The sequence below is a fragment of the Dermochelys coriacea genome, chromosome 4 (genome assembly GCF_009764565.3).
Source record: "Dermochelys coriacea isolate rDerCor1 chromosome 4, rDerCor1.pri.v4, whole genome shotgun sequence".
NCBI classification, from domain to species: Eukaryota; Metazoa; Chordata; order Testudines; family Dermochelyidae; genus Dermochelys; species Dermochelys coriacea.
This window is the reverse complement of record NC_050071.1, coordinates 127,146,250-127,172,951: the sequence shown is the minus strand read 5'-3', so window position 1 is coordinate 127,172,951 and position 26,702 is coordinate 127,146,250. Positions and strand designations below refer to the sequence as shown.

Below are 26,702 nucleotides of genomic sequence, written 5' to 3'. Positions count from 1 at the left end.
CTCTTCACATCCAGTGGTTGGGATTGCAAAAATGGAGAAATTTCCTGGGAACCAGCCTTGGGTGATTACAGACCCTTTTAACTGGCCGTGCCAGCCAAACCCGCTTGAGTGCGGCGGTGTAGCTAATCTTAAAAACTTTACACAGAAACTTCCCACTTAAGACTGAGCCATAGCCTGTTCCTCTTTAAATTGTGCCTCTGTACTGAACTGCTCTGCACTGTTGCTATGGAAGATCCTTCACCATAGTAATAACCTCTTTCAGGGAAGGTTAAAAAGAAGCAGTGCACATGCTCAGAGATGCTGTTTCTTGTTCTGTTGGCAGTTTGCAGCAGCCATGTCAAAGAGACCATCACAAAGACAAGAGAAATCAGGTACTAATATATATAATTTGAGGGATGGGGTGACTTTTGTTTCATAAAACTCCAAACAGGCCATGCTCAGATTTTGATCGACTGTCGGTTGCAAAGACAGAGGCAGACAGCACTTGAAAGCATGTTGTGATTATGCTGCACAGACAGCGGTTTTTGAACGGTTTTTGAACGGAAACAGAACAGTCACCTAGGTGTGGTGTGAGACAACTGATGCCCAATGGGAATGTTTCTTTTACAGGGGGGCTCATTAAAAAGCTGAGCTGGGGCTGGGACTGAACATGTCTCAGGTGCCCTGAAAAGGTTTAGTTTAGCATCTGGTTGATTTGCCTCACTGATGCTGAAGCTTCAGCATGAGTTTATAGGAATTAGCCTCCTTTCATGATGCCCCTGTGAAGCTACAGGCACTTTAGATGTAAATGGCACTCTCCTAATCTGCTGTTTCAGGACACTCTGCTTTTGCTGTATCTCGTTGCAAGGACTAGGATTTAACTGGACTTTTTCACTTGGATCACTATTGATTTAAAAAAAAAACAAAAAAACAAAAACAAAAAAAAACCCCAACCCTTTGTTTTTGCTGTTAATGCTCTTACTAAATTTTACTTTGTTAATGAAGACCGGCAAAGGGAATCAATAAATTCACACAGTCTTTCAGTTCTGGTGTTGAAAGAATTACATAAGGGACCCTTTTTTTTTTCTGAAATTGGCCCCCTGAGTTTGTGGCTGCAAAATGTGCAAGTCTGCCCACTATAAACTTACACGTACGACTGGGGATTTGTGCATGGAGCACAGATAATTGCACATAACAGTACTGCTTTGCTGGCCCAGCTGCCAATTTGCATATGCAGCAGGTGTTCATGCAAAATTTGCAGATTCATCTCAGTTGCCAGGGTTTGTAAATGTGGCCCTGCAGTTGTCTAAACATTCCCTTATGTTTCTGTTGCAATATGAGGAAACCACCTCTTCTGACTGGGAAATGTAGACTGAACTGTATAATACTGTATTCCAGCAGCACATTCAGAGCACAAGGATTCAACATTCTTATGCAACATTTTTCTCAGTGTTAATATTTAAAAATTAGAAAAAGAACGGACAACTCATCCTCTTGCCTTCCTGTGCTCTGCTAATGAGAATCTGCAGTCTGTATATGGAATTTATTTGTCTTGTTACTGCTTAGAACTGAGTAAGTTTTTTCTCTTTGCCTGTGTTTGAATGTACATCAACTGGTCCCATTATTCAATGTTCTATCTTGAGCTAATCAACGTATCTACTAGGGTCAAGATGAAACCCTGCATACAAGAGCTGATAGTGTTCACAGGCTTCACCTTTGTATTCAGATGAGGTAACCTTGGGTCAGGCTCTCCAATACTTCCGGCCATGCTTTGGCCATCTCTTATGTACAGGAACAAATATATGACAATAAGTAAAGGTCTAAAAACCAAGCAGGGGTCAGAGGAGAGACAAGGGGGAATAATTCATGTCAAGAAACAAACTGCTGGTTTTGTTTTAGTTGTGACCAGCGACTTTGCCTATGGTTCTATGGGTTGGGGTTTAAGAAAAGCCCCCTCTCCTGCAAGAAGGAAGCTGAGTGAAGCCAGCTTATGTGATTTGTTTAGTTGCAAAGTAATTATAAAATTAGTTTTACTTTTTCAGGTATATGTGAAAAGATGGTACATCAAAAATGAGAGTGAGAGAACACTTTTCATTTCTAGGTTCAAATGCAGGTCAGCTGGGTAGCAGTGCTGCACAAATTCCCAGGGGTTAGCAATGACCCAACTCTTGCTGGTCTGGGTTTGTGTAGAATAGGACAAGTATCAGCATCACAAAACAGGCATCATAGTTAGCAATCTCAGCAGAGTCCAGAGACTGACTGAGTCATGGCAACTGAACTTCTATCTCATTCCTACAAGAAGTCCCTCTAGGCCAGGTTTGAGGCACATGGATGGGGTGGGGTGAAGAACTTTGCTCTGTCACTGTCCATGCTGCACCTGTTCTGTAGACAAAGAGAGGAATTTAATCTCCAAGACTGTCAGTCTTGTAACTATCATGAACATTACAGACAAAGGGTTTATTTTACAGAACTTAATGTTTCTCACTAACTTGTTTATTGCCCCTAATAAAGGAGGAAGCACCAATTAGCAGGATGCTGACACCTTACCTCCTAAGAAGAGTGGTCTTCATGGTTCCTTTGATTTTTGTAGTTGCGCTGCTCACCATGGAGCCCATTAAAGCCAACCAAGAAGCAGGAACAACAATCCCAGCTGAAAGTATGTACTGCCCTGTATAAAGGTTATCTCATAACGATACATGAGGGTAACACAGATTTAATGCTGCAGCATTTACAGGTGTTTAAAGTTCATCTTAATTCAACCAGTCCTGGATACTTTGCGTTTTCATTGCACTAGATGAAAATCTTCGTAACATTCTCCCTCAGTCCCACAGTGGCTTCTGGATCACATTCGTCCTTCCCATTCACTCATCCAGGGCACCTCAACTGCTCTACACCTTCCTGCATTTCTTCAGTCCTACCCCTACCATGCTCACATGCTGTACTCTGCCAGTGTGGCACACCTTGACGCTCCATACCCCACCCCCTACATTTAGAGCGTCCTCTCCGGTCCTGTGTTCCACGCAATTATAGTCTCCACCTTTCTATGGATCCTAAAGGATCACTTCTTTCCGCCAACAATGCCCTCACACGTGCCTTCATGCCGGGCACTAATCCCCCAAACCGAATATAGTAAAAATTCTCTTAAATTAAAAAAACGAATGTACAGGATACCGAAATAATAATAAGCACATCTCATAATCTTTCATGATCACAATCTCCATCCTCCCATTCCCCTCCCTTTGTGTATAGACATCCATTGAGCTGTGATAAGTCTAATTTACATTATAAATTACTTGGAACAAGGACCTATCATTTTATTTGTTTGGAAAGTGCCATCCTCACCTATGGTTCTATGTATATACTTAATAATAATAATAATAACAACAAAATTAGACTCAGAAATATACTAGAACATTCAGAGATTAGGTCTTTAAATATATTTTTATACATTTCTCCTTTTATTCAACTCTAGCTGAATAGTTTGGAGTGTTTCTTTTCTCAGGCAGGCAGACTTCTAAAGGACTCTGAAAATTCATCTTTCCTTATTAGCAGGCAGACTTCATGTTGTAGGATCCCGCTCCAGTTTGTCTAAAGTATGTGGAAATCAGTCAGTGTTTGCACAACAGGCTGAAGGTCACTGCTGCCTCACTCTAGTTCTTTCCTTGTTTCTGCTCAACTTCAGAGCGCTGACTGGCCCCAAGTCCTGAACTTCTCATTTGAGCAAATCTCCCAGTGAAGTAATCAAAGATGCATAGAAATTAAGAGGCAAGTGAGAGCATATGGAATGCCAATAATAGTTGATTTTAGAGCATATTAGTACCATTGCTTTATCTGTCCTATCTCTGAATTGCTAATGTTTATAGTGTATAGTTTCTAGTTGGATGAAGATCTTGCCATGGTCATCCACATCCTTGTGACCTGCAGCTTGGATTACTTAGACCAGAGAACACAAACCTTAAAAAGGCTACAATTAGCCCAAAGGGCAGCCACCCACCTCCTCAGTGACACCAGCCACTAGGAGTACCTCGGTACACTGCTCACTACAATGGCTCCCCATGGAATAATGGGTCAAATTCAAAGTCTCAGGTCTTCACATTGACCCAAGCTAGCAAACTCTGTATGGTGATGATCTCAGATGCATTCCATTAAACTGTCCATTTCAAGCTTATGACATCCAGAAATATGGCTTTTATGGGAACAATTCCAAGGCTTTGGAGGTCTGTGGTTTGTAACCTATCATTTAAATCTGCTTCTGTACCAAATGACTGAAGGATAGCTAATGTGATGCCAATTTTTAAAAAGGGCTCCAGAGGTGATCCCAGCAATTACAGGCCAGTAAACCTGACTTCATACCATACTTCATGCCATACCAGGCAAACTAGTTGAAACTATAGTAAAGAACAGAATTGTCAGACACATAGATGAACATAATTTGTTGGGGAAGAGTCAACGTGGTTTTTGTAAATCATGGTTTGGGAAATCATGCCTCACCAATCTACTAGAATTATTTGAGGGGGTCAACAAGCATGTGGACAAGGGGGATCCAGTGGATATAGTGTACTTAGATTTTCAGAAAGCCTTTAGCAAGGTCTCCCACCAAGGGCACTTAAGCAAAGTAAACTGTCCTGGGATAAGAGGGAAGATCCTCATGGATCAGTAACTGGTTAAAAGATAGGAAATAAAGGGGAAGAATAAATGGTCAGTTTTCAGAATGGAGAGAGGTAAATAGTGGTGTCTCCCAGAGGTCTGTAGTGGGACGAGTGCTATTCAGCATATTCATAAATGATCTGGAAAAAAAGAGGTAAACAGTGAGGTGGCAAAATATGCAGATGATACAAAACTACTCAATATAGTTAAGTCCAAAGCAGATTGCAAAGAATTACAAAGGGATCTCACAAAACTGGGTGACTGGACAACAAAATGGCAGATGAAATTCAATGTTGATAAATGCAAAATAATGCACATTGGAAAACATAATCCCAACTATACAAATAAAATGATGGGGTCTAAATTAGCTGTTACCACTCAAGAAAGAGATCTTGGAGTCATTGTGGATAATTCTCTGAAAACATCCACTTAATGTGCAGCAGCAGTCATAAAAGCTAACTTAACGTTGGGAATCATTAGAAAGGGGATAGATAATAAGACCGAAAATATCATATTGCCTCTATATAAATCCATGCTATGCCCACATCTTGAATACTGTGTGCAGATGTGGTCTCCCCATCTCAAAAGATGTACAGGAATTGGAAAAGGTTCAGAAAAGGGCAACAAAATGGATAAGGGGTATGGAACAGCTTTCGTATGAGGAGAGATTAATAAGACTGGGACTTTTCAGCTTGGAAAAGAGACCACTAAGGGGAGATATGATAGAGGTCTTTCTGTGTGGAGAAAGTAAACAGTAAGTCAGGAAGTGGTGTTTACTCCTTCTCATAACACAAGAACTAGGGGTCATGAAATGAAATTAATAGGCAGCAGGTTTAAAACAAAAGGAAGTATTTTTTTTCACACAACACACAGCCAACCTGTGGAACTCTTTGCCAGAGGATGTTCTGAAAATCAAGCCTATAATATGGTTCAAAAAAGAACTAGGTAAATTCATGGAGGATAGGTCCATCAATAGCTATTAGCCAAGATGGGCAGGAATGGTGTCCCTAGCCTCTGTTTGCCAGAAACTGGGAATAGGCAGCAGGGGATGGATTACCTGTTCTGTTCACTCTGAGGCACCTGGCACTGGCCACTTTCGGAAGACAGGATTCTGGGCTAGATGGACCTTTGGTCTGACCCAGTATGGCTGTTCTCTGCTGGAGGAGACTAGACTGACCACTGTTATAACTTTCAGAGCAAAGTGGAAGAAGAAAACTCACTACTTCAATTTAAAAAGAAAAGGAGTACTTGTGGCACCTTAGACTAACAAATTTATTAGAGCATAAGCTTTCGTGAGCTAAAGCTCACTTCATCAGCTTATGCTCTAATAAATTTGTTAGTCTCTAAGGTGCCACAAGTACTCCTTTTCTTTTTATGGATACAGACTAACACGGCTGCTACTCTGAAACCTGTCATTACTTCAATTTAGCAATCCCACAGCAACTAAAACAGTAACAAAGAAGAGGGGAAGGGAAGGAAATAAAGGGAGATATGGCAATAGTTTGTACAGTACCTAGCACAAAAGGGTCCTGATCTATGACTGGGTCTGCCAAGAACTACCTCAATACAAATAGTAAATAATTAATAAGATGAAGAAAAGGAAAGAAGAGGGAAAAGAGGAAAAATAATCTTAAAAAATAAAATAAATGACTTACTAAAACAAGTCCAAACTGCCTCGGGCAGAAGTAAGAAGAAAATTAGACCTCCTAACTTTAGTTTTTTATTATGAATTCTTTTTAAGGAACTTGGAAATCCTAGGATGATGGGAATTGTATAAAAAGATGAATGGATAGATTGATTTGCTTCCTGGACTTTCATTGCAGCTTCCTTGCACTTTTCACTACTCTTAAATCACAGCATACATTTTCTGCCTTTCTAAGCTAGCTACCCACCCCTGGTAATGGATATTCCTATTGCTGACTTGCTTGTTGTCTCTTGGAAGGGCCTGATTCCCAAAAAAGTCATAGTCATCCCCTTTGATTACTATTTCATGCCATTTAGGAATGTCTTTCTACTAAAAATCTTCCTTAGGTCGCCCCTGTGTTGACTGCCATGCATTTGAATTCATGCAGAGGGCCTTGCAGGATTTAAAGAAGACTGTGTATAATCTAGACACACGGGTAAGGCGGCATTTGACTTTTTTGTTATATGACAAAATTGTTTTGCTTAGAAGTGGGTAAAATGGATACAGGGCAATTTATTTGGGCAATATCAATCTACTGTATGTATCTGTTCTCAAGGGATGATGTTGGACAATATCTGTTCATTGCTCAGGATAACAGCATGAGTTCCCTAGCTCCCTCTTATTCAACGTATAAGCCCATTGAGAGGATTATTGAGGAGCTGTGGCCTGCACAGCTTTCAGTATTTTGGTGACATCCCGCTCCGTCCCTAGCTCTATCTCATCAACTCAGTCAGTGTTATCAGCCCTTGGCCCAGTAGCTGGTTGGGGTTGGGTCATGGATGACAGCTGGTTGGCTGGAGCTCATTCTGGATAAGACTGAATTGATGCTGGTAGGCTGGGGAAAAATGATAAAAAAAAATATTCCAAGGATTGTACCTTCCCTTCTTATTGAGAGTGTTTGTCTACCTGTTGTCACTGGGGCTTGCAGTCTGTGGTTACTGTTGTCTCCAACTGCCATTAAATAGTAGCGGTTTCTAGGAAGGGTATTTTTTAGTCTTTGCCTAGCTAGGATGTTGAAAGTGTTTCTTTCAGATACAAACCTTGCTACTGTGATCTTTGCCACCTTGATATTGCACTATTGCAATACACTCCACTTAGGGCTGCATCTTAAACAACCTGGAAGCTTCTTCAAGTCCTATCTTAAACTATAGAGCAGTGTTGCTATCTGCTGGTAAACATCTGCCATGTTCCACCCTAGAGGTGGCTGCTTTTCAGTGATAGGTGAAATGATTCCTGAGTTATGCAATTTAAATACTCTGGGATAAAAGATACTATGTAAATATAAGATATTTAAATTACCTAAACCCAGTGAATGTGCATGGTTTATCATTTAGCAGACATAAAATACCCCACTGTTGCATATGCAACATCAAAATGTACACAGACTATAGTAAGTTCTCCATTTTCTGTGTTTTCTATTCATGCACATTTTTCAAAAGAAGCTTCTAAAATTTGAGCATTATATTGTCTGACGTGATTTATATAAGCAAATGTATTTTACAGGTTTGGAAGTGCAAAAGCACATCACATTGGCATTTTTAGAGATTGGTTGGAGGACCCTTTGAAAATTGAGCCATCATGTTTACATAAAAAGGCAGCTGCAGAGATGAAGATACCCTGAAGATTTTACTATGGAAAAATGTGTTTCAACGGGGCCAAATTGGTGCACAGCAGATGTATGTATTAAGCAGGTTTGTTTATAAGAATACAAGTCAAATGTATGTCAGACTCCTCCATGAATAAATTTTCTTAATGAATACATCTGCTGAGCATCACTAAAGCCAAAACTACATATTCATGCCATGCTGAAATGTACCAGTAAATCTTTCCTTCTGTTACAAGTATAGCTGAACCTCTTCAGCAAGCAGAGCACTCAGCATCAGTTGATTATTCCCTGATACTCAGATTTCTGAAAGAGGAATAAAAAGTAGATCTGACCTGCCCAACTGGTTTCAAACTCTGTTTTTTTGCAGAGATTTCTCAGGACTGCTTCAAAAACCTCCATAGTGAATAAAGATTCTCAGCAGTTTCCCTTATGGGTTCTACTGTGTCATGGACACAGGTACTACAGCAAAGAAAGTGAGGCTGAATAAAAGAGAGAGACTGCAGAGAAAACTGAATTCTTGAGCCCTCAGGTCTCTAAATTCACTTGACGTTGGGGGAATGTAGCCTTCCCCTATTTTTGTTTTTTAAATTAAAGTTTCTTGAAGCTATTTTTACCCAAATGGCAGAGAGAAAATGAAGAGGGTGGGGAAGGGTTTCAGCTGAGATGAATGCCAAGGACATGCATTTCCCAATTGTAGGTATGACAGCTGAGTTTGAGAACATCAGTTTGTTAGATATATTTTTACAAAATCAGACCCTCTGTCTTTCTCCATCTTAATTTGGGAGTCTGTTTAAATCCAAATGACTGAATCCTTGAATATGTTTGGACTAGGAATGTCCACTGGGAATTCTCTTTATATATTCTCAAAAAACATTAAAGCCTTTAATAGTTGTTGAGGACTGGATGGCTCAGGAGATTGCTAATGGGTTATGGAGCTTTTCAACTCTCTGCTCACTGTTCACTCTAGCTCGAGTTAGTGCTTACTAGGAGTTTCAGTGTGATCATTTACGTATCGATATATCCAGTTGTCCTAGTGTATTATGTATATTTGGCAGATTATTTATAATGTGTTTAGTTGTCTTAATCTACTTCCTATTGCTGCCATGCCATCCCATAAACCATTGATACCTTTGTTGGTATTGTGATGTCCTGCTCTGGACACCCAGAACTGTGACCACTGTGCTACCGCTCCGCCTTAGCAAGAGTGAGAGCTTTGCTGCTGCTATGCCGGGTGTCAGCTCCCTGACACACCAGCCTGTCTGCCTTGCCGGCAAACTCTTCAAAACTCTGCCTGTCTAAACCTTGCCTTGCAGGGAATGATCAGGGAACCCATGTTACATGGAGATGTCTCCCTGCAGTGTCTAGTCCCAAGTTAGGGAACCCAACGTTCACAGAATCAAAGGGTGCTGTTCCCTTTGCACCCTAAGGGATGGATAACCAAATTGCCTTTTTGTTCCCCTTCTATTGCCCAAAGTCCATTGTCTCTGCTGAAAGAGTCAGGAAGGATTCCTGGAGTGCAGGCTCTGTCTGTCAGTGTGCTCATTAAGCTGCAGCGTGTTAGCTTGATAACTTCATTTACTACATATGTAAATGTACATTCATTATCCTCTGCCAGTAATCAAGCAGGTCAGACACATTTCTTTCTCTAGAGCAGGCTGGGTTTAAGCACTGCCTTCCAAATATACGTATGTGCTGCAAATATGTTCTTAAAATGTAACTATTTATATACAACCTGTACATACATGACACAATGATTTTCAGGACCACGGTGTGACCAGTTTACATATGATACCTTTTTAGATGCATACTATGACAACAGTGTGTTGGGGGTAATGAGGGTGTCAGACCCGATGTGAATTACAATATAGTGGGCCCTCTGCCAGTTTGCATTGAGGGGCTCCCAGGGTCACAGGTATATTCATTAGAGACATCCTCTACCTTGAGATAATAGAATCAGTTTGTAGATGAGATCGATGTGATGATCCTATGGCTCTTTTCCGGCTCTAATTCATAACTAGATGTGGGTGGGAAAAGGTTTTCTTATCCTGTGAACCTTTCTGAGATATCAAAAAAAAAAAATCCTGTTTCACATTCGGACAAAACCAAGACGTTTTGAAACTTTTCACGAAGACCAGAAACAATGCATGTAGAATAGACAATAGCTTGGTGGTTAGGGCACTCACTTAGCATATGGGATACCTGGGTCCAAATCCCTGGTTTGAGTCAGGTTATTGGTTATTCTGGGAGCAAGCTCTTTGGGTTTGACCAGAAATCCCATCTGGGAAACCATTGCTGTCAAAACTGGTATATTTCTGCAAAAAGTTTTGGTTTTTGGCAAATCGACATTGCTCATGTAATGCTGATTTAAAAAAAAAAAAAAGCTCTAGAAGTGATCCTGGCAATTACAGCCCAAAAAGCCTAACTGCAGTACCAGGCAAATTGATGGTAACTATAGTAAAGAGCAGATTTATCAGATACATAGATGCAAACAATATGTTGGGGGAAGAGTCACTTTGGCTCTTCTATAGGGAAATTATGCCTCAACAATCTATTAGAATTCTTTGAGGGAGTCAACAAGCTTGTGGACGAGGGTGATCAGGTGAATACAGTGTACTTGGACTTTCAGAAAGCCTTTGACAAGGTCTCACACCAAAGGCCCATAAACAAAGTGAGCAATAAACGGGCAAGAGGAAAGGTCTTCTCATGGATCAGTAACTGCTTAAAGGATAGGATAAAAAGAGTAGGTTTTCACAATGGAGAAAAAAGAAAAGGAGTACTTGTGGCACCTTAGAGACTAACAAATTTATTAGAGCATAAGCTTTCGTGAGCTACAGCTCACTTCATCGGATGCGAGCTGTAGCTCACGAAAGCTTATGCTCTAATAAATTTGTTAGTCTCTAAGGTGCCACAAGTACTCCTTTTCTTTTTGCGAATACAGACTAACACGGCTGCTACTCTGAAACAATGGAGAAAGGTAAAGAGTAGAGTCCCTAAACGATCAGTAGTGGGATCTGTTCTGTTCAAAATACCCTGTATTCATAAATGATCTGGAAAAGGGGATGAAGGGTGAGGTGGCAAAATTTGCAGATATAAAATTACTCAAGATAGTTAAGTTGAAAGCTGACTGTGAAGAGTTAAAAAGGGATCTCATTAAACTGGGTGACTGGGGAACAAAATAGCATATGAAATTCAATGTTGTTAAGTGCAACATAAGGCACATTGGAAAAAATAATCCAGATTATACATACACAATGATGGAGTCTAAATTAGCTGTTACTACTCAAGAAAGAGATGTTGAAGTCATTGCGGATAGTCCTTTGAAAATATCTGCTCAATGTGCAGTTGCAGTCATGTTAGGAACCATTAGGAAAGGGACAGATAATAAGAGAAAATATCGTCATGCCACTATATAAAGCTATGGTACAGCTGCACCTTGAATATTGCATAGAGTTCTGGTTACTCCATCTCAAAAATGATACATTAGAATTTGAAAAGGTGCAGAGAAGGGCAACAAAAATTATTAGAGATATGGAACAGCTTCCATGTGAGGAGAGCTTAAAAAGACTGGACCTGTTTATCTGAGAAAAGAGAGGACTAAGGGGGGGTATGATAAGAGGTCTATTAAAATCATGAGTGGGGTGGAAAAAGTGAACAGGGAAGTGTTATTTACCCCATCACATAACACAAGAACAAGGGGTCACCAAATGAAATTAATAGGCAACAGGTTTTAAATAAACACAAGGAAGAATTTCTTCATACAACGCACAGTCAACCTGTGGAACTTGTTGCCAGGGGATGTTGTGAAGGCCAGAAGTATAACTGGGTTCAAAAACAAATTGGATAAGTTCATGGAGAATAGGTCCATCAATTCCTACTAGTCAAGATGGTCAGGGATGCAACCTGTGCTCTGGGTGTCCTTAACCCTCTGACTGCCAGAAGTTGGGACTGGACGATAAGGAATGGATCACTACATGTTCTGTTCATTGCCTCTGTAGCATCTGGAACTGGCCAGGGTCAGAAGACAGGATACTGGGCTAGATGGAGCATTGGTCTGAACTAGTATGGCCATTTTTATGTTCTTATGATATTTTCTGATGAAATCCCATTTCATTTAAGAATTCCTGATTAGCTCTTCTCATAACCTTCTATTGTAGGGTGAGACTTTTAAAAGCTCCTCAGGGAACTAGATGCCCAACTCCTATTGAAAGGAGTTGAGCTCTCATCTCCTTTAGCTGCTTTTTAAAACCCCCAATCTAAAGTTCTCCTCAGGAGAAAATACTATGAGAATGGACCATATACTCTTTTGTTACTAGCTGAACTTGATGGATGTTTTGAAATGAACTTGGCATTGATGGCTATTTATCTGTGTATATATTGGCAAAACAGATATTCACGTGTTCAGAATTCTAATGGGTGTTTTTTAAAGTTAGCCATGAGATGTTGGACGTGTTATCATTATTCTAAAAGGTTAAGAGTTCTGAGACCATGAATATTTAGGCTAAATGACCCAAAAACCAGGTTCCAAACAACTGTGAACATTTGGCTGGGTTCAGAATCTGAACCTGGATCCAGTGCCAAAGTTTTTAGTGTGTTCTCTCTACAATAGGCCTAAACAAAATCTCAGCTCTGAATAGCCATACATTTTGACGGACTCAAAATCCAGGTCTTAACTTAGCAGTTGGAACCCATCTTTAATTTTTAGGTGTAATTTTAGGGATATTTTAATTTTGTGTGTAAACAATTTTATGATTATGCTCAAATAACAGCTACCAAAACCTTTATTTGTTCTTTATTAATTTCTAAACTATTCATGGTAAATTAGTATATGCAAAGCATATCAAATTAGATGTGCTCATGCAAATAAAAATAAAACATTAGCGATGGCTGAGTTTGTAAATTTTCACTAGAAATATAAAAGTTATAAGCAGCCTTGAGACTTAGCTCAGAAACCATTGGCAAGCTGTTGGATTATCATATTCAAACCTTTATGAGTAAGGTGAAGGTGATATTTAAAAGGTAGATGATTGAGTGGTTTTAAGTGATTAGCAAAAGTCTGATTAGACTTTCCCACGCAGAGTAACTGAAGGGCTCAATGATAGTGGTTCCCTGAGTTAGAGACAAAACAATTCTATTTTAATGGTTTAACTGCTGGCAAAAGATTAATATAGGAGAAAATGTTTATTGGTTAGAGAAGAGGGTGGGTGCTCTGGACACTTTGGTTCTAATCCTAGCTCTCCCACCGACTCCCTGTGTAATATGGGCAATTCACTGAAGTCAATGAAAATTCTCCCAAATTTGGCCACGTTAGAAGCCTTTGAAAATCACAATCCACACATGCTCAGCAGAGACTCCTTTGGTTTTAACAGCTAAAATCTGCAAAGATTCTATCCTTTCTGAGCATGCTCCATCCCTTTACGGCAGTGCCTGTGATGCTGGGACTAGGTGAATGGGGAAGCTGGGACTGGGAACTAGATGCAGGGGAGACGAGGACTGGGACAGGGAGAGGGCTAGGAGACTGGGAGTGGAAGCTGGGGCTTTGGAGAGGCTGTCACTGGCTGGGCAAGGAGACTGGAACTGGGAACCAGGGTGAAAGGACGGGAGAGACAGATAGGAGGAGGAGCCAGGAAGGGAGAACTGAGAATGGTTGTACAAGGAGACTGGAGTCAAGGAGTTAGGGGTGGGGAGAGGAAAATTGGGACTGGCTGGGCAAGGAGAGAAGGACTGGATGTGGGGAGGAGGAGAGATTGGAAGTGGGGGATTCTGGGATTGGGAGTTTAGGACTTACTGGGCAAGGAGACAGGACTGGGATGAGAAGCCTGAGGAGTGGATACTAGGACTGGAAGAAAGAGCGAAGGGTGGGGAAAGAGACTAGACTGGGATGGGGACAGGTTGGAGGGGACAGGGCAGAAGGACACTTGGGAGGAATGGACAGAAAAATCTGTGCCCACTAGAGTAGTGGTTCTCAAACTTTAGTAACCCGAGGACCCCCATTTTGATTTAAAATTTTGTCATAGACCCCCAAACTTTCCAGCTCAGCCCCAGGTCCCGCCCCCACTCCACCCCTTCCCCCAAGGCCCCACCCCGCCCCATCTCTTCCCACCCCTGCTCCACCCCTGCCCCTCCTCTTCCCTGCCTCCTTCTACCCCCTCCCCCTCCCTCCTAGCGCTTTCTGCATGCTGGAGAACAGCTGGTCCCCGGCATGCAAGAGTTGAGGGTGGGAGGGGGAGGAATTGATCGGCTGGACCTGCAGACCCCCTGGAGTACCCTCACGGACCCCCAGGGGTCCGTGGACCCCAGTTTGAGAAACACTGCACTAGAGCATTCGCCTCTCCAGAGCCTGGACTGGTCATCAGAAATGGTCACTGAAAATTCAGTTATTTGCCCAACTCTACTCCCGATTCTTTTCATTGTCTGTTCTCCCTCTAAAATAAACACAAAATTCTGATTTTAAAGTCCTCCCATATGCTGCATATTGGATACATAAAATATTTCACCATCCCCAAATCCACCACTTCCGTTAAATAATATTTATACAAAAACACTGTCTTGTCCCCACAGACTTCCCCTCAACCTGCTATGACACTGAGGGCACTACATTAAATGGGGTCATTATAAATACAAATTATTTTAAAATTCGCAATAATTTTTTAAAACCTCTCATATACATTAGTGCTTTTAATGTGAAACTAAATAAATAAAACCTAGAGTGTAACAGGTTCCTATATTTTTCAGATCATCACAGGAAGTGTTGCCATATTATTATGGGGCTAACAAATTTATTAGAGCATAAGCTTTCGTGAGCTACAGCTCACTTCATCGGATGCTTTTTGAAGTGAGCTGTAGCTCACGAAAGCTTATGCTCTAATAAATTTGTTAGTCTCTAAGGTGCCACAAGTACTCCTTTTCTTTTTGCGAATACAGACTAATACGGCTGCTACTCTGAAACCTGTCATATTATTATGCTAATTTAATAGCCAAAGGCTTAATTACTATCTATAACTAAACAATATGTCTGGTTATTATTCTCAAGCCTCATCATGTAGAACCAAACTGATACCTCTTGTGACATAAATAAAACAGACTTTCCTTTAGGAGCTAATTAATTTTAGAATTCTGATGCTCATTTTTTGATGTTGCTTTTTTCTTTCCCCCTTCCTTGCAGACAGAAACACTGCTTCTTCAAGTGGAAAAGAGAACTCTGTGTGACTGTGTAACTGCAGACACGCTGAACTGAACACTGGAGAACAGCCAAAGAGTGTCACCTGTTCAGCTGTTTTTAAAAATGCTGCTGTATGTAATACGGGCAGCTGTGTGGAGTACATATTTCAAGCATGTAAGCCCCAGTGTAGTGAGGCAAGCAGGTGGGGAGTTTCTTTATGACATGGTGGGGTGGAGTGCGGTTGTCTGTCTTATTCTTGTTTTCTCCAGTATGAAGGTGCTACTATTGTGGCTTGACTGATTGATCATATCAAGTCAGAGCATTGCATGCTGGAATCTGTAGTCTGCAGGCTGTATCTGCATATTAAAGGTAATGGTAGCTGCAATCCATTCTATTTATTTATAATGCAAATTTGGACCAAATTCAGCCAATTTGTAACTGTGGATTTCAACGGTGTTACTGCACCTGCTTATATCTGGACTGACTTTGGCCTAAACAGGACTCCTTGGTAGCTGTCGACTTGGTTGGAGAAAATGTAGGTATCCCTGAATTAAATCATACTCTGTCACTACCCACTTAGCGCTCCCACTGTATGCCAGCACGAAGAAATAGCTATTGTTTTACCAATCTAAATGCATGTTGTGTACAGAGGGAAAAGGAGAATAAAACTACTAGAAAAACAGGTAATCCCACACCCAAAGGTACCTTGTTTCTGTTTGAATGAGATCTTGACAATAGGCTAACCTAAAAGTTCAGTGTGACTAGAAGGAGGAGAAATCAAATTTTCATTCACTATTACTGTGCAGTGTAGCTTTTCTTTGAGAAAGTATGTCCACCATAGGAATGTACATGGCACTCAGATGTTGTCACTGAGCTAGTTAGTGGTGTCACAAAGCAACACACTATTGAACAAGTCAACTTTTGTACACATCAAAAATGTCTTCTAAGTTCTCCACAGGGTCAGTGCACACGCACTAGGGGAGCCCTGTTTTCTTTGCCCTCTGCAAACCTGTGTATATATTGTAAATATGAAAAGGGAAGAAGTGACAGCATTAGAAATTACTGAGTTATGTTTAGAGAGACAAGATGTAGAGAGACAAGGAAGGTGAGGTAATATCTTTTATTGGACCAACTTCTGTTGGTAGAGAGACAAGCCTTCAAGCTACATAGAGCTCCTCTTCAGGTCTGGGAAAGGTAGTCAGAGTGTCACAGCTAGTTGCGCATAAGTAGTTAGCACATGGTCTAAGGGACCGTTCAAGGTGAAGTGGCCTGTTAAACCCCTCCTGAAAGAAATCTTACCTGAATCCCCATTTCTGGCCCCCAAATAAGCCCCACCTCTCCAAGCTTACCACTAGAAGCAAGCTTTATTTATTTAGCTTCTTTTCTTTCAATCCCTCCTTAAAACTCACTCCTGCTGCCAGGCCTCCTACAAGAAGTAAGTTAATTAATCCAAAACTTCCCAAACAACTAAACTCCCACCCCCGTTTTTAGTACATTTAACAGAACCATCAGGGCATGCATATAATCTTATTACTATAAGCTTTGTCCTTCCTCACCCCTTCCCTGCATTGTGTGTTATCCCCTGGCTGTGTCACTATAAAATTAAATTAGAAGCTCTTTGAGGCAGAGCTTTTGTCTTATTTGTACTGAAAGTGCCCAGTACACTTTACGGTGATGTAAACATATAAACTAAGCATCACCATGTTTATCTGTTGCTCTAGTTTCATGTTCAACATTTATTTGATAACATACATACACAAAAATGGACCTATGTCTCCAATTTAATATAACATAACCCACCTAAACTCATACCCTTTCCCCATCATCCATGGAGATGCTCAGTATCTATATTATGACTCTGTCTTTCTCACAGTCACTCCACAGGAGTGGGGAACAGCAGAGATAGGAGCTCAGAGGTCTTATGAAAGAAATGAGTTTTAAGAAGTGGTCTGACAGAGATGAGGGTGGAGGCATATCAGACCAGGTCAGAGGAATTCCAAATGTTGGGGGCCATGAAGGAGAAAAAAGACACCAAGATCTGAAAACACTTCACTTCTTTATGTAATCAGTCCCCCTTTGCTAGTATTTACTAGTGGTCAAAGACATGCAGCCATAGTGGGGTAAGGAAACATCCCACAATAAAAATGTTATTTTAAAACTATTATTCATTCTGAACTGTGGAGCAGGGACTATAGTAAATGTATGTAATAAACACCCAGGCAAAGGACTGATTCCTGCAACTGGTCCAATATCTCCTGATGTCACTCTCTGATTTCTGCAGTGAACAATGAACTTGCTGACTTCCACCACGTCAGTATGTCTGCATGAGCATTGAGTACAAGCTGCTCTTTGAATCAAGGCACACGATACTACCCTCTGAGTCTCACTTAAGTAGCCAGTCAGTGGTTAAAACATGTTACATTCTTATTGCTTTGTCAATAAAGTCTGAAAATGGAACTGTGCTGAAAACTCACAGTTTATACAGCTGCTCTTTTTTGAGTTACAAAATCAGCTTGCCGGAGTGCTGACTTTTGCTGTTGCATAGGGTTAGCGGGCCTGCATTAAAGTTATTTTCTTTGAAGGACCTGAATGTTGTGTGTATGTGTGTGTGTGTGTGTGTGTGTGTGTGTGTATTCTTGCCTGTACATTACACTGATTGTCTCTGCACTGGCAAAGACTATTGAAGCTAGGGGCTATACTCTATTAATGATCATTTGATGTCTAAGCATTATAGTTCATGTTATTTTTAATATAATAACTTCAACCTGTAAAATTGAATACAGTAGCTGGTTTTGAGACTGGAACATTATTTTTGTACTTCATCCTGCGCTTTATTCCTCAACTCCACAAAATGTTTGGCCATGTGTTATACCTTCTGGGCCACTGGAATCATACAGTGACTGTGAAGTGGTAACCTGCTGTTTTTTCTCTCCCATATTCATAAAGTGCCAGTTGTTGCATCACAGGAATATGGCCTTTATTTTGATTGTTAGCTAGAAGGATCACAGAAAACACAGCTTCCATTTTAGCTACAAGACTAAAGTAGTATGTATTAATTTGAGGTACTGAAAGTTATACGTATAAGGAGCTGATACAAAAATTTAGCAGGAAGTGTTGGAGTGCATTTATGCGTCAAGACTGTGTGTCTTGTCCATGTTCACTGAAAAATTTGCTAAGGTTCGTGAAATTTTTGATCAAATCTGTACCAAGTTTTGAGTGAACCAGTGTTGATTGATGGCTGTGCAAAAAAATCAGATGAAGTTTATAATTCCATGAGGTTTCTGCACAAAGCTGGGGGAAACTTGTCATTTTGCTTTGAGTAAACCTTTGCTGATTTTCAAGTTTTTAATGAAATCGGACAAGCTTATTGAGCAAATGTTGTCCATTGATTGACCACAGCAATAAGATGATAACAGATAGAGACAGGCCTAAACTATATATTTTGGATCCAGACCCTAAGCCAAACTTCTCCAAAATTCAGGGTTATTTAAATATAAGACTTTGGTCCATTATAGAGATCTGGAGACATCCACAAAATATGGACCCAGATTCAAAATGTCTCAAAGCATGAGTGTTCAGACACAAGGCTTAGTTGGGATCAGTCCTGACTGATAAAAGCTAATTTTTCACAACTCTTAAGTTTTGAGATTTGATATTTTCCCCCCTCAATTAAATGACAAGCCCTCAAGTTATCCATGTAGTAAGTCTGAAAGGCATGATTTCTTGCCTACCCAAAGATAAAAGTAACCATGGTATACTCATCCTTGGCTATAAGGGCCTGCATACCTTGTGAAAAGTTTCCAAGCGGCAGCATCCAACATGGTAGCACAATACGCAGCTAATGAACAATTCCGTCTTGCACTGTAGATAGTCAAAACATTGTTCAGTTCCATGTTTTCTCAGTGACTGTAGCATGATGCTGTTAAAACATGGTAGTCTTATCTGTAATGTAAGACCAAACACTATTTTGACCATTTTGATTTGCAACCATATGCTGCATCATGGTAACTTTTCCAAGCAAAGCTCAGAAGATATGAACTCAGGTGAATTGAAGCTGAAAAAAAAATGTTAGAATGAGCCCCTGTGAAGGAAAACTGCTGCATCTTCCTCGTCTCGAGCTCCTGATAGTTTGTTGCTGGCTGCAGAATGGATAAGCTGGCAACGCTTCCCCTTCTTAAAAATCCAAACTAACAAAAGAAGTTTGTATGGAAAAAAAAATGTTCTCAGAACACAAGAATTTCTAACTTTTCTTGTGCCAAATAAACAAGTCAGAAGAGATTTTACAGGCAGATTCCCACTGGTCAAAGAAAAAAAAAACAAGCAAATATTGCTTGCTTGAGTCTTCCCAGACAAAGACCCCAATGGTGCTAACGACTAAAAATTCACTTTGAAAAATTGTCAGCAGTGAATGTAATTTAAGACTGGCAGCAGCAGGTCCAAGCTTTGATACTGCTTCCAGCTGCTGCTAGCCCTGGCTTTTCAGAAGAATCAGCATGCACACGGACAATACAAAAGCCTTGTCTACAGTGGGAATTTGTCCAGTTTCCAGCAAGCAGTGGCTAGCCTCTGCTGTAGCTACAGAAGTCCAGAGCAAGCCCAAAGTGTATACTAGGAAAGCCACAATTTGCCCTGGTGGATCTTATCCTTGCTTGAAACCTAGAACCTAAAACAGAGCTTCATTTCACAGTAATTTTACAGTGATCTTTCTCATGCAACAGAAAAGAGAAAACTATAAACTATTAAGAACATATGCATTTCTAATATGCCTGTTACTGTTGTATCTAGATCAGTGGTTCTCAACCCACTGGCAGCTGGCCACTTACAGCTCATGTGACATCCTCAGAGCCATACATATAATATATATATTGTGTGGATGCGGTCCACATAACACATAGAGAGATGCCCATATGGCCCACAATGGTAAATAGGTTAAGAACCACTTCTTCCATGAACTGCAAAAGTGTTTTTCTGACTTGATCTTTTCCTCCATCATACACAATGATGCAAGGTATAATTTGTAGTTAATCAGTTCCTCTAGAAGGGGAAACTTTCTCTTCGTTTTGTTACTATTGTACCCACTTCTGTATCAACACCTCATTTTTCCTGTGTTTCACTGAGGTATTTAAAACTCACTCCTACTGACAGTATCAACCTCCCAAGTCCCTGAGGGTCAGAAAGGTTTTGTAGTATCCCTGTGGTTTCGATTCTTGTGCTGTCTTTCATGGAACTCTAAGGGGGAAGGTTCTGAGTGTCATACTGCCAATGAGGAGGAGTTCATTCCATGTTGCAGTCATGACAGGGGATTCTTTTCCTCACCAAGCCTGTGACTTCATGTTTGAAGAAGACACTGAATCGTTTCCTAGGCACAGAGCAAGGTTGAACCAGTATCTGGTGGGACAGAGGAACAAGACAACACCGGGATACTTTACTTTTGGCCCTTCTCCTGGACTCACTGGACCCCTGGCTCTCAGAGGAAGCAAAGTGGCCTGCAGTATTTATTTACTGAGATGTAAATAAACATATCTCGTGGGGTCCTGCAGGCATCTGTCCTGATCCTGTACTACTCAATACTTTCATTAATGACTTGGATAGTGGATTGGAGAGTATACTTATTAAATTTGAAGATGACAACAGGCTGGGAGGGAATGCAAACACTTTGGAGGATAGGATTAGAATTCAAAACAGCCTTGATAATCTAGAGAATTGACCTGAAATCAACAAGATGAAATTCAATAAAGAGAAGTGCAAAGTACTACACTTAGGAAGGAAAAATCAAATACACACTACAAAATAGAGAATAACTGGGTAGGTGATAGTAGTGCTGAAAAGGATCTGGGGGGTTAGAGTGGATCACAAATTGAATATGACCCAACAACAAGATGCAGTTGTGAAAAAGATGAATGTTGTTCTGGAGTGTGTTAACAGGAATAGTCGTATGTCAGACACGGGCAGGGCTGCTGGAACAATTTGTGTAGTGGGGGTGCTAAGAGCCATTGAACCAAACCGTATATGATGGAAACCACTTCAAGCCGGGGGTGCAGCAGCATCCCCAGCACCTATGGACATGGATGGTAATTGTCCCGCTCTGTGGGCACGGTGAGGACTCAGTTGGAGTACTGTGCCAGATCTAGGCACCGCGTTTTAAGAAAGATGTGGACAAATTGGAAGGAGTCCAGTGGAAAGCAACACAAATGATAAAAGGTTTAGAAAACCTGACCTAAGACGAAAGGTTAAAAAACCTGGGCATGTTTAGTCTCGAGAACAGAAGACTGAAGGGGACCTGGTAACAGTCTTCAGATTATTTAACGGTCTCTAAAGCAGCTTTCCTTGTAATTTAGTTTGCTTTATTCCATGGGCCATTATCTTAAGAGATGGAGCAAAGAAAGCATTTAACAGTTTAGTGCTAAAGTTAAAGTCTGATTTTGTGTGATGCTCTCAGCTCTCTTGACAGCATTTCCCCTCCCAGGAAATGCATAGCACCCCTAACATGCAGTTTGTTTTCATCCCATCTAACATTTTAAAGTGTTTCTTTTGCATTGTTCTGCTTCTCAGCATCCTACATGACCTGTTTTGTGTCACACACGGGAAGATCTTTACCCAGTGCAGTAAATTGACTCTGAGCATTCCTTTGTGTCAGTATGGCACACCCACTTTTAGATTTAGATGTCACTGTTCATGATATGTAGAATAAAGTCAATTAAATTACAAGGAGAAACATCTTTGGAACAGCGCTGACTGCAGAAGTGATTACAGATTTTATCCTTTTGCTCAGTGGGCTGTGCTTCATAAATTGACACATACTGTGAAAAGGACCATGATGGTAGTGTAAAACAGGGTAAAATACTATTTTTAGGGTCACCTGGTGCCCACGCCACTAATACCTGTGACTTTCCCCAGTCACATGACTTGATGTAGCAAATAAAAGATTAGTGTCCCGTTGGTATGCGTACTTTGTTGGGGCCCTTGATGACCTATGACCCCAAAATTCTTCTCTACAGTGGTGTATCAGTGTGACTGACTGGGTTCAGTAGAGTCCAAAGGACTCACAAGTGGGAGAAGGTGGTAAATCCCTCCACAGGTTTAATATGCAGCGTGTTATAAAATCCCCAAACCCTTATTCCCTGGCTTGAGGACACAGTTCAGGGAGTAGGGGGTCCCCAAAACGAATTCCCTGACTGACTGACTCACTGACTGACTGACTGACTGACAGGTGGTGCACTCACAAACTCCATGAATGATCCTCAGGTCCAGAGATGACTCTGGACTCCTCAGTTACTACAGAGGGGCTGATCTCTGCTGGCAGGGATCCTCTTCAGGCAGGAATCAGGCTGCTTCAGTCCCAGGATTTCCCCTCAACACAAAGGGGTGCAGGGCTCAAGGTGCAGATTACACAACTGTACTAAAATCCAAACTGTAGTCTCCTAGCCCAGCATCCAGACACACTCACAGCAGGCAGCAGCCCTGAACTAGCAGACAGAGCAGAGCTGACCATGTGGTGACTGATCTCACCTAGGGAGCTGGAGGGCTAACTCAGCCTGGCTGGGGAAGTTTCCCAGCAAAACTCTACAAACTGGGAATCATCAGTGGAAAAGGAAAAGCACAGCTGAGGGATCTTGCTTTCAGGTCCCTAGGGGCCAGTTCTCAGTGGGAACCCTGCATGCAGGCCTGGGGGGAGGGATAGCTCAGTGGTTTGAGCATTGGCCCACTAAACCCCAGATTTTGAGTTCAATCCTTGAGGGGGCCATTTAGGGATCTGGGCCAAAAATTGGGGATTGGTCCTACTTTGAGTAGGGGGTTGGACTAGATGACCTCCTGAGGTCCCTTCCAACCCTGATATTCTATTCTATATTCTATGATCTATGTAAAGGGCTGTTATAAAGAGGGTGGTGATCAATTGTTCTCCATGTCCACTGAAGGTAGGACAAGAAGTAATGTGCTCAATATGCAACAAGAGAGATTTGGATTAGTTAGGGAAAATATTTTGACCTATAAGGGTAGTTAAGCTCTGGAATAGGATTCCAAGGCAGGTTATAGAATCTATGTGATCAGAGTTTTTAAGAACAGATTAGACAAATACCTGTCAGGGATGGTCTAGGTATTTTTGGCTCTGTCTCAGCCCAGGAGGCTGGACTAAATGACCTCCCAAGGTCCCTTCCAGGCCCAGCACTACATTTCTATGATTCTATGAATATAATGCACTAACCAGTCATCTCATAACCCAGCTGCAAAATTAAAAAACAATAATATAAGTGAGAGTTAATAAGCTGGCATGAACAATGTGAACAGATCACTTCCCAGCTACAACCTCCAAAACCCTCTGTTACTCAGAAAGAAACTGGGGAAGCAGAGACACCTTGAAGCTGCCCTGTCAGCAAGTGAATCCAGGTGGGGTATAGTGAGAGGACTCTGAGTTCCCTAGACAAGGACCACTTGCTGAGAATGCCCTGCCAGCAGCCTCCACTTGATTAAAACAAGCAGGGCACTGACTTTGCATTTTGCAAGGAAGAAGAATAAAGAGTTGGTGTTGATTTAATCCCAGAGGCCAGGCTCCGGCCAGCATCAGGCAGATATCTTCCTGAGGTGGCTGTGCTTAACCCACAGCTATAGCAGGAGTTAGGCACAATGTGACAGGGAGGCAGGGTACAACATGTCCAGGGCTACTGATTTATCAAGTTATAGAGGGACAAGATAACCTGCTAATGTACCTATTTAACCAAAACCTGTTCTCTCTAAAACCATGTATATCCATGATCATGATAACAGCGTTTATATTCAGGGGCGTACATTATAACTGGAGCACCCAGCCTTCCCTCTGAATATTCTCTGTGTGTATTTAACTTATGCCCTTAATGTTAGTGATTTTTGAAGTAGCTGTATAATTTTTTTTATTCATTTTCTGCACCGACAAATCTGCGCTACTTTCCATAATTCTGTCATCACCTGTGATATTAAGAGATCAATAGTATATTTTACAGTACTCCCAGAGGTCTCTCCGCACTAAACATCCTCACTAAATGTCTTCCCAGAAAGTCGTTAGCTGCCTTTAATTTTTTTGGCTGGCTGAATGTTCTCTGGTCTTTCGTGATCAGATTTCTACTAAGTATAGAAACTTCTTCCATCTCTATAGAAAGGGAAGATTAAACTCCTTGCAAACCTGATTGGACAGCCATTTGGGATTTTATTACTTTTTTTGTTAGACACTATGTGGACTCTAGTGCATGGCTTGGAATTTGACCATCCTTGATGGTAAGTAGACAGATGACACCTTTATCCTTGGACACAGCAAGAACGCGAATCTATAATACACATAATAACAAACTAAGGCATATGTGCACTTATTGTCCCTGGGAATTAGAAAGATTTGGTTTACTCTGCTACACTAGGCAAGATGCTTAACCTCAGTGTTTCACTTTATCCATCTGTAAAATGGGAATAATGATACAGCACCACCTTTGCAAAGTGCTTTGGGGTCCTCAAATGAAAATTGCAAAGTATTATAATTAATTTTAGCAACCAGCAGTTAGAAAAGAAATATTCTTGTATAATTTAAACAGACTCATTCATAATATCTAATATACACATATAATGGCTTTCATCGCGAGGATCCTAAAAGGCCAAAATCTGATACCTGTATCCATGCTGAATAATGCTTTACTCCACAAGTGTTATTGTGACTACATTAGGACTAAAGGGCTACACAGTCTGAGTAAGGGCTCCAGATTGTAGTTCAAAGTGCTTTCCTTGCTACTTGCAGGAAAGACTTGATCCTCTACTGATGGTGTAAAAGGGGTAGCAGTTTAATACTGCACAGTGACATGACACAATCATTTAAGCAAGAAGAGGAAAATATTGAATTCAATTGAAATCGCAGCTGTATAATGTTTAAACATTATTGACCAAATTCTGACCTGATGTAAGCAAGAGCCACCCTGTTGACCTCAGTGGAGTGTAACAGACCTGCTGCTTACAGCAGCTCTGAATTTGGCTCTTTATTTCTGCTTCTTGGACCTGATCCTGCATGACTTACACCCCCTAAGCTGCCTCAGTGGGAGCTCTGGGAGGGCGAAGAATACAGGATGAGGCTTCTGATTGTCAGCATGATTAAAACTGGACAGAAATTACTCTACCATCTTGTCCAGTGAGCTCACATCTTGCCAGTGTCATATTTCGGCAGTACGGTAAGTAACGCCACACAGTTACAGAAGGGCTGCAAAATGCTGATTTTTTTTTTAATTTAAAAAGCTTAAAAATTTTGTTTCCAGATAAAACTTTGCCATTGGTATGCATCCAGCAGCAGCGCTTCCAGCCATGTGAATGCTCAGGAAACTTGGCTGAATTCAGCTCTGTTGAAATCTGGTTTAGATTTTCATTAATAAGGGGCAAGCCCTGGTCCCACCTTGGCAAGTGTGGAGGGCCCCTGGCCGCCATTCTACTATACAAGTTGGCAGCAGGATGGGGTGGGAGTTACACAGGACAGGTGCACTCCGTGCATGGCAAGGCTCCAACTCTGCAGGTGTACCTTCTGAAGCCATGCACACAAGGTGCTTGGGAGTGGGTCCAGAGGCTCCACCACTGAATGGATCCCTGTGCCCTTCTCTCCTATGGACAGAGATGGCAAGGTGGCTATTCTATCCATTAAGCAGCATCTGCCAGTCTGCAGTCTTGGAGAGGTGTTACTCCTTTCCTCCCCATTACTCCCCAGTGACATGCCTGGGATGGGTTTGCCCCGTACAGCTCTGTCACAAGACTGTCAGCTAGTTGTAATGGTTTGCTTCATATCTTCTATTTCTTTTTTGCCTCTCCAGCTGTTTGCCTTATTCTTCATCTCTGACACCTGCTAAATCACTTACCTCTGGACTGCAGACAACTCGGAGGCCATCCCAAGATGCTGACAGGAGACAGATTATTCTTTCTGTTCCCTTAAACAAGTTGGAGCACCTAAGTGAGTACCACAGGAACTAAATTTCTGTTTCTAGCCCTAGAGACCCAGAAATTATTATTGTTGTGCTCCTGTCCCTACCTGCCTACTGCAAAGTGCTAAGATCAAGCAATTATAAAGGGGAAACTGGCAAATGTCTTACTGGCTCAGAACCGTTTGCATTGATCTCTGGAAAAAGGATTAAAATGGACACCACCTTCTATCCTTCCAAAAACTATCAGACTCTATCTCAACATAACTTTCTGGTGAACTCTGCTATAACCTAATATATTAATGAAAGAAACAGTATGGCCCCAAGGATGGTATAAGAGCACCAATGTTCTGTGTGTCAAGAACATAGCTGAATGCCAGGGAGAATGGGCATGTGAAGTTCTGATTTTGTGCCAGAATTTCCATTTGGAGTTATTTAAAACTAGACTGGACAAAGCACTCACAAATGCCCCACAGGGAATATTCCTGCACCGTGGGATGGACTAGATAACCAGAGTGAAGATGGGCACAAACTGCAAAATGTTACTGTTTTTTCCAGGTTGCTACACCACACCCGTAACTGTATCTGGTATCTGAGTACCTTTCAAAAGAAAAATGAGTAGAATCTGTCCAATGTAGACCCCTTTCTGATCCCCGCCTCAGGGAGAAAATTGGATGTGAGTTGCTCTGTGGTTGTGGGGGGAGGGGTGGTATTTCA

At 41.3% G+C, this 26,702-nt stretch overlaps 1 protein-coding gene across 1 annotated transcript; it reads left to right on the top strand.

The window, feature by feature from the left end:
- Positions 1-272: 272 nt before the first annotated feature.
- Positions 273-17,877, top strand: C4H4orf48 (chromosome 4 C4orf48 homolog). The gene is made up of 4 exons (XM_038400418.2): positions 273-371; positions 2,491-2,635; positions 6,658-6,746; positions 15,079-17,877. The coding sequence occupies exons 1-4, from the start codon at positions 288-290 to the stop codon at positions 15,148-15,150; spliced, it is 390 nt and encodes a 129-aa protein (XP_038256346.2). The 5' UTR covers positions 273-287; the 3' UTR covers positions 15,151-17,877.
- Positions 17,878-26,702: the final 8,825 nt, after the last annotated feature.

Excerpts from the sequence above, each read along its gene's own strand:
- C4H4orf48 (XM_038400418.2), top strand. The coding sequence starts at position 288 with ATGCTCAGAGATGCTGTTTCTTGTTCTGTTGGCAGTTTGCAGCAGCCA. Across the intron at positions 2,636-6,657 it reads AACAACAATCCCAGCTGAAA|GTCGCCCCTGTGTTGACTGC; the intron begins GTATGTACTGCC and ends AATCTTCCTTAG. Across the intron at positions 6,747-15,078 it reads TGTATAATCTAGACACACGG|ACAGAAACACTGCTTCTTCA; the intron begins GTAAGGCGGCAT and ends CCTTCCTTGCAG.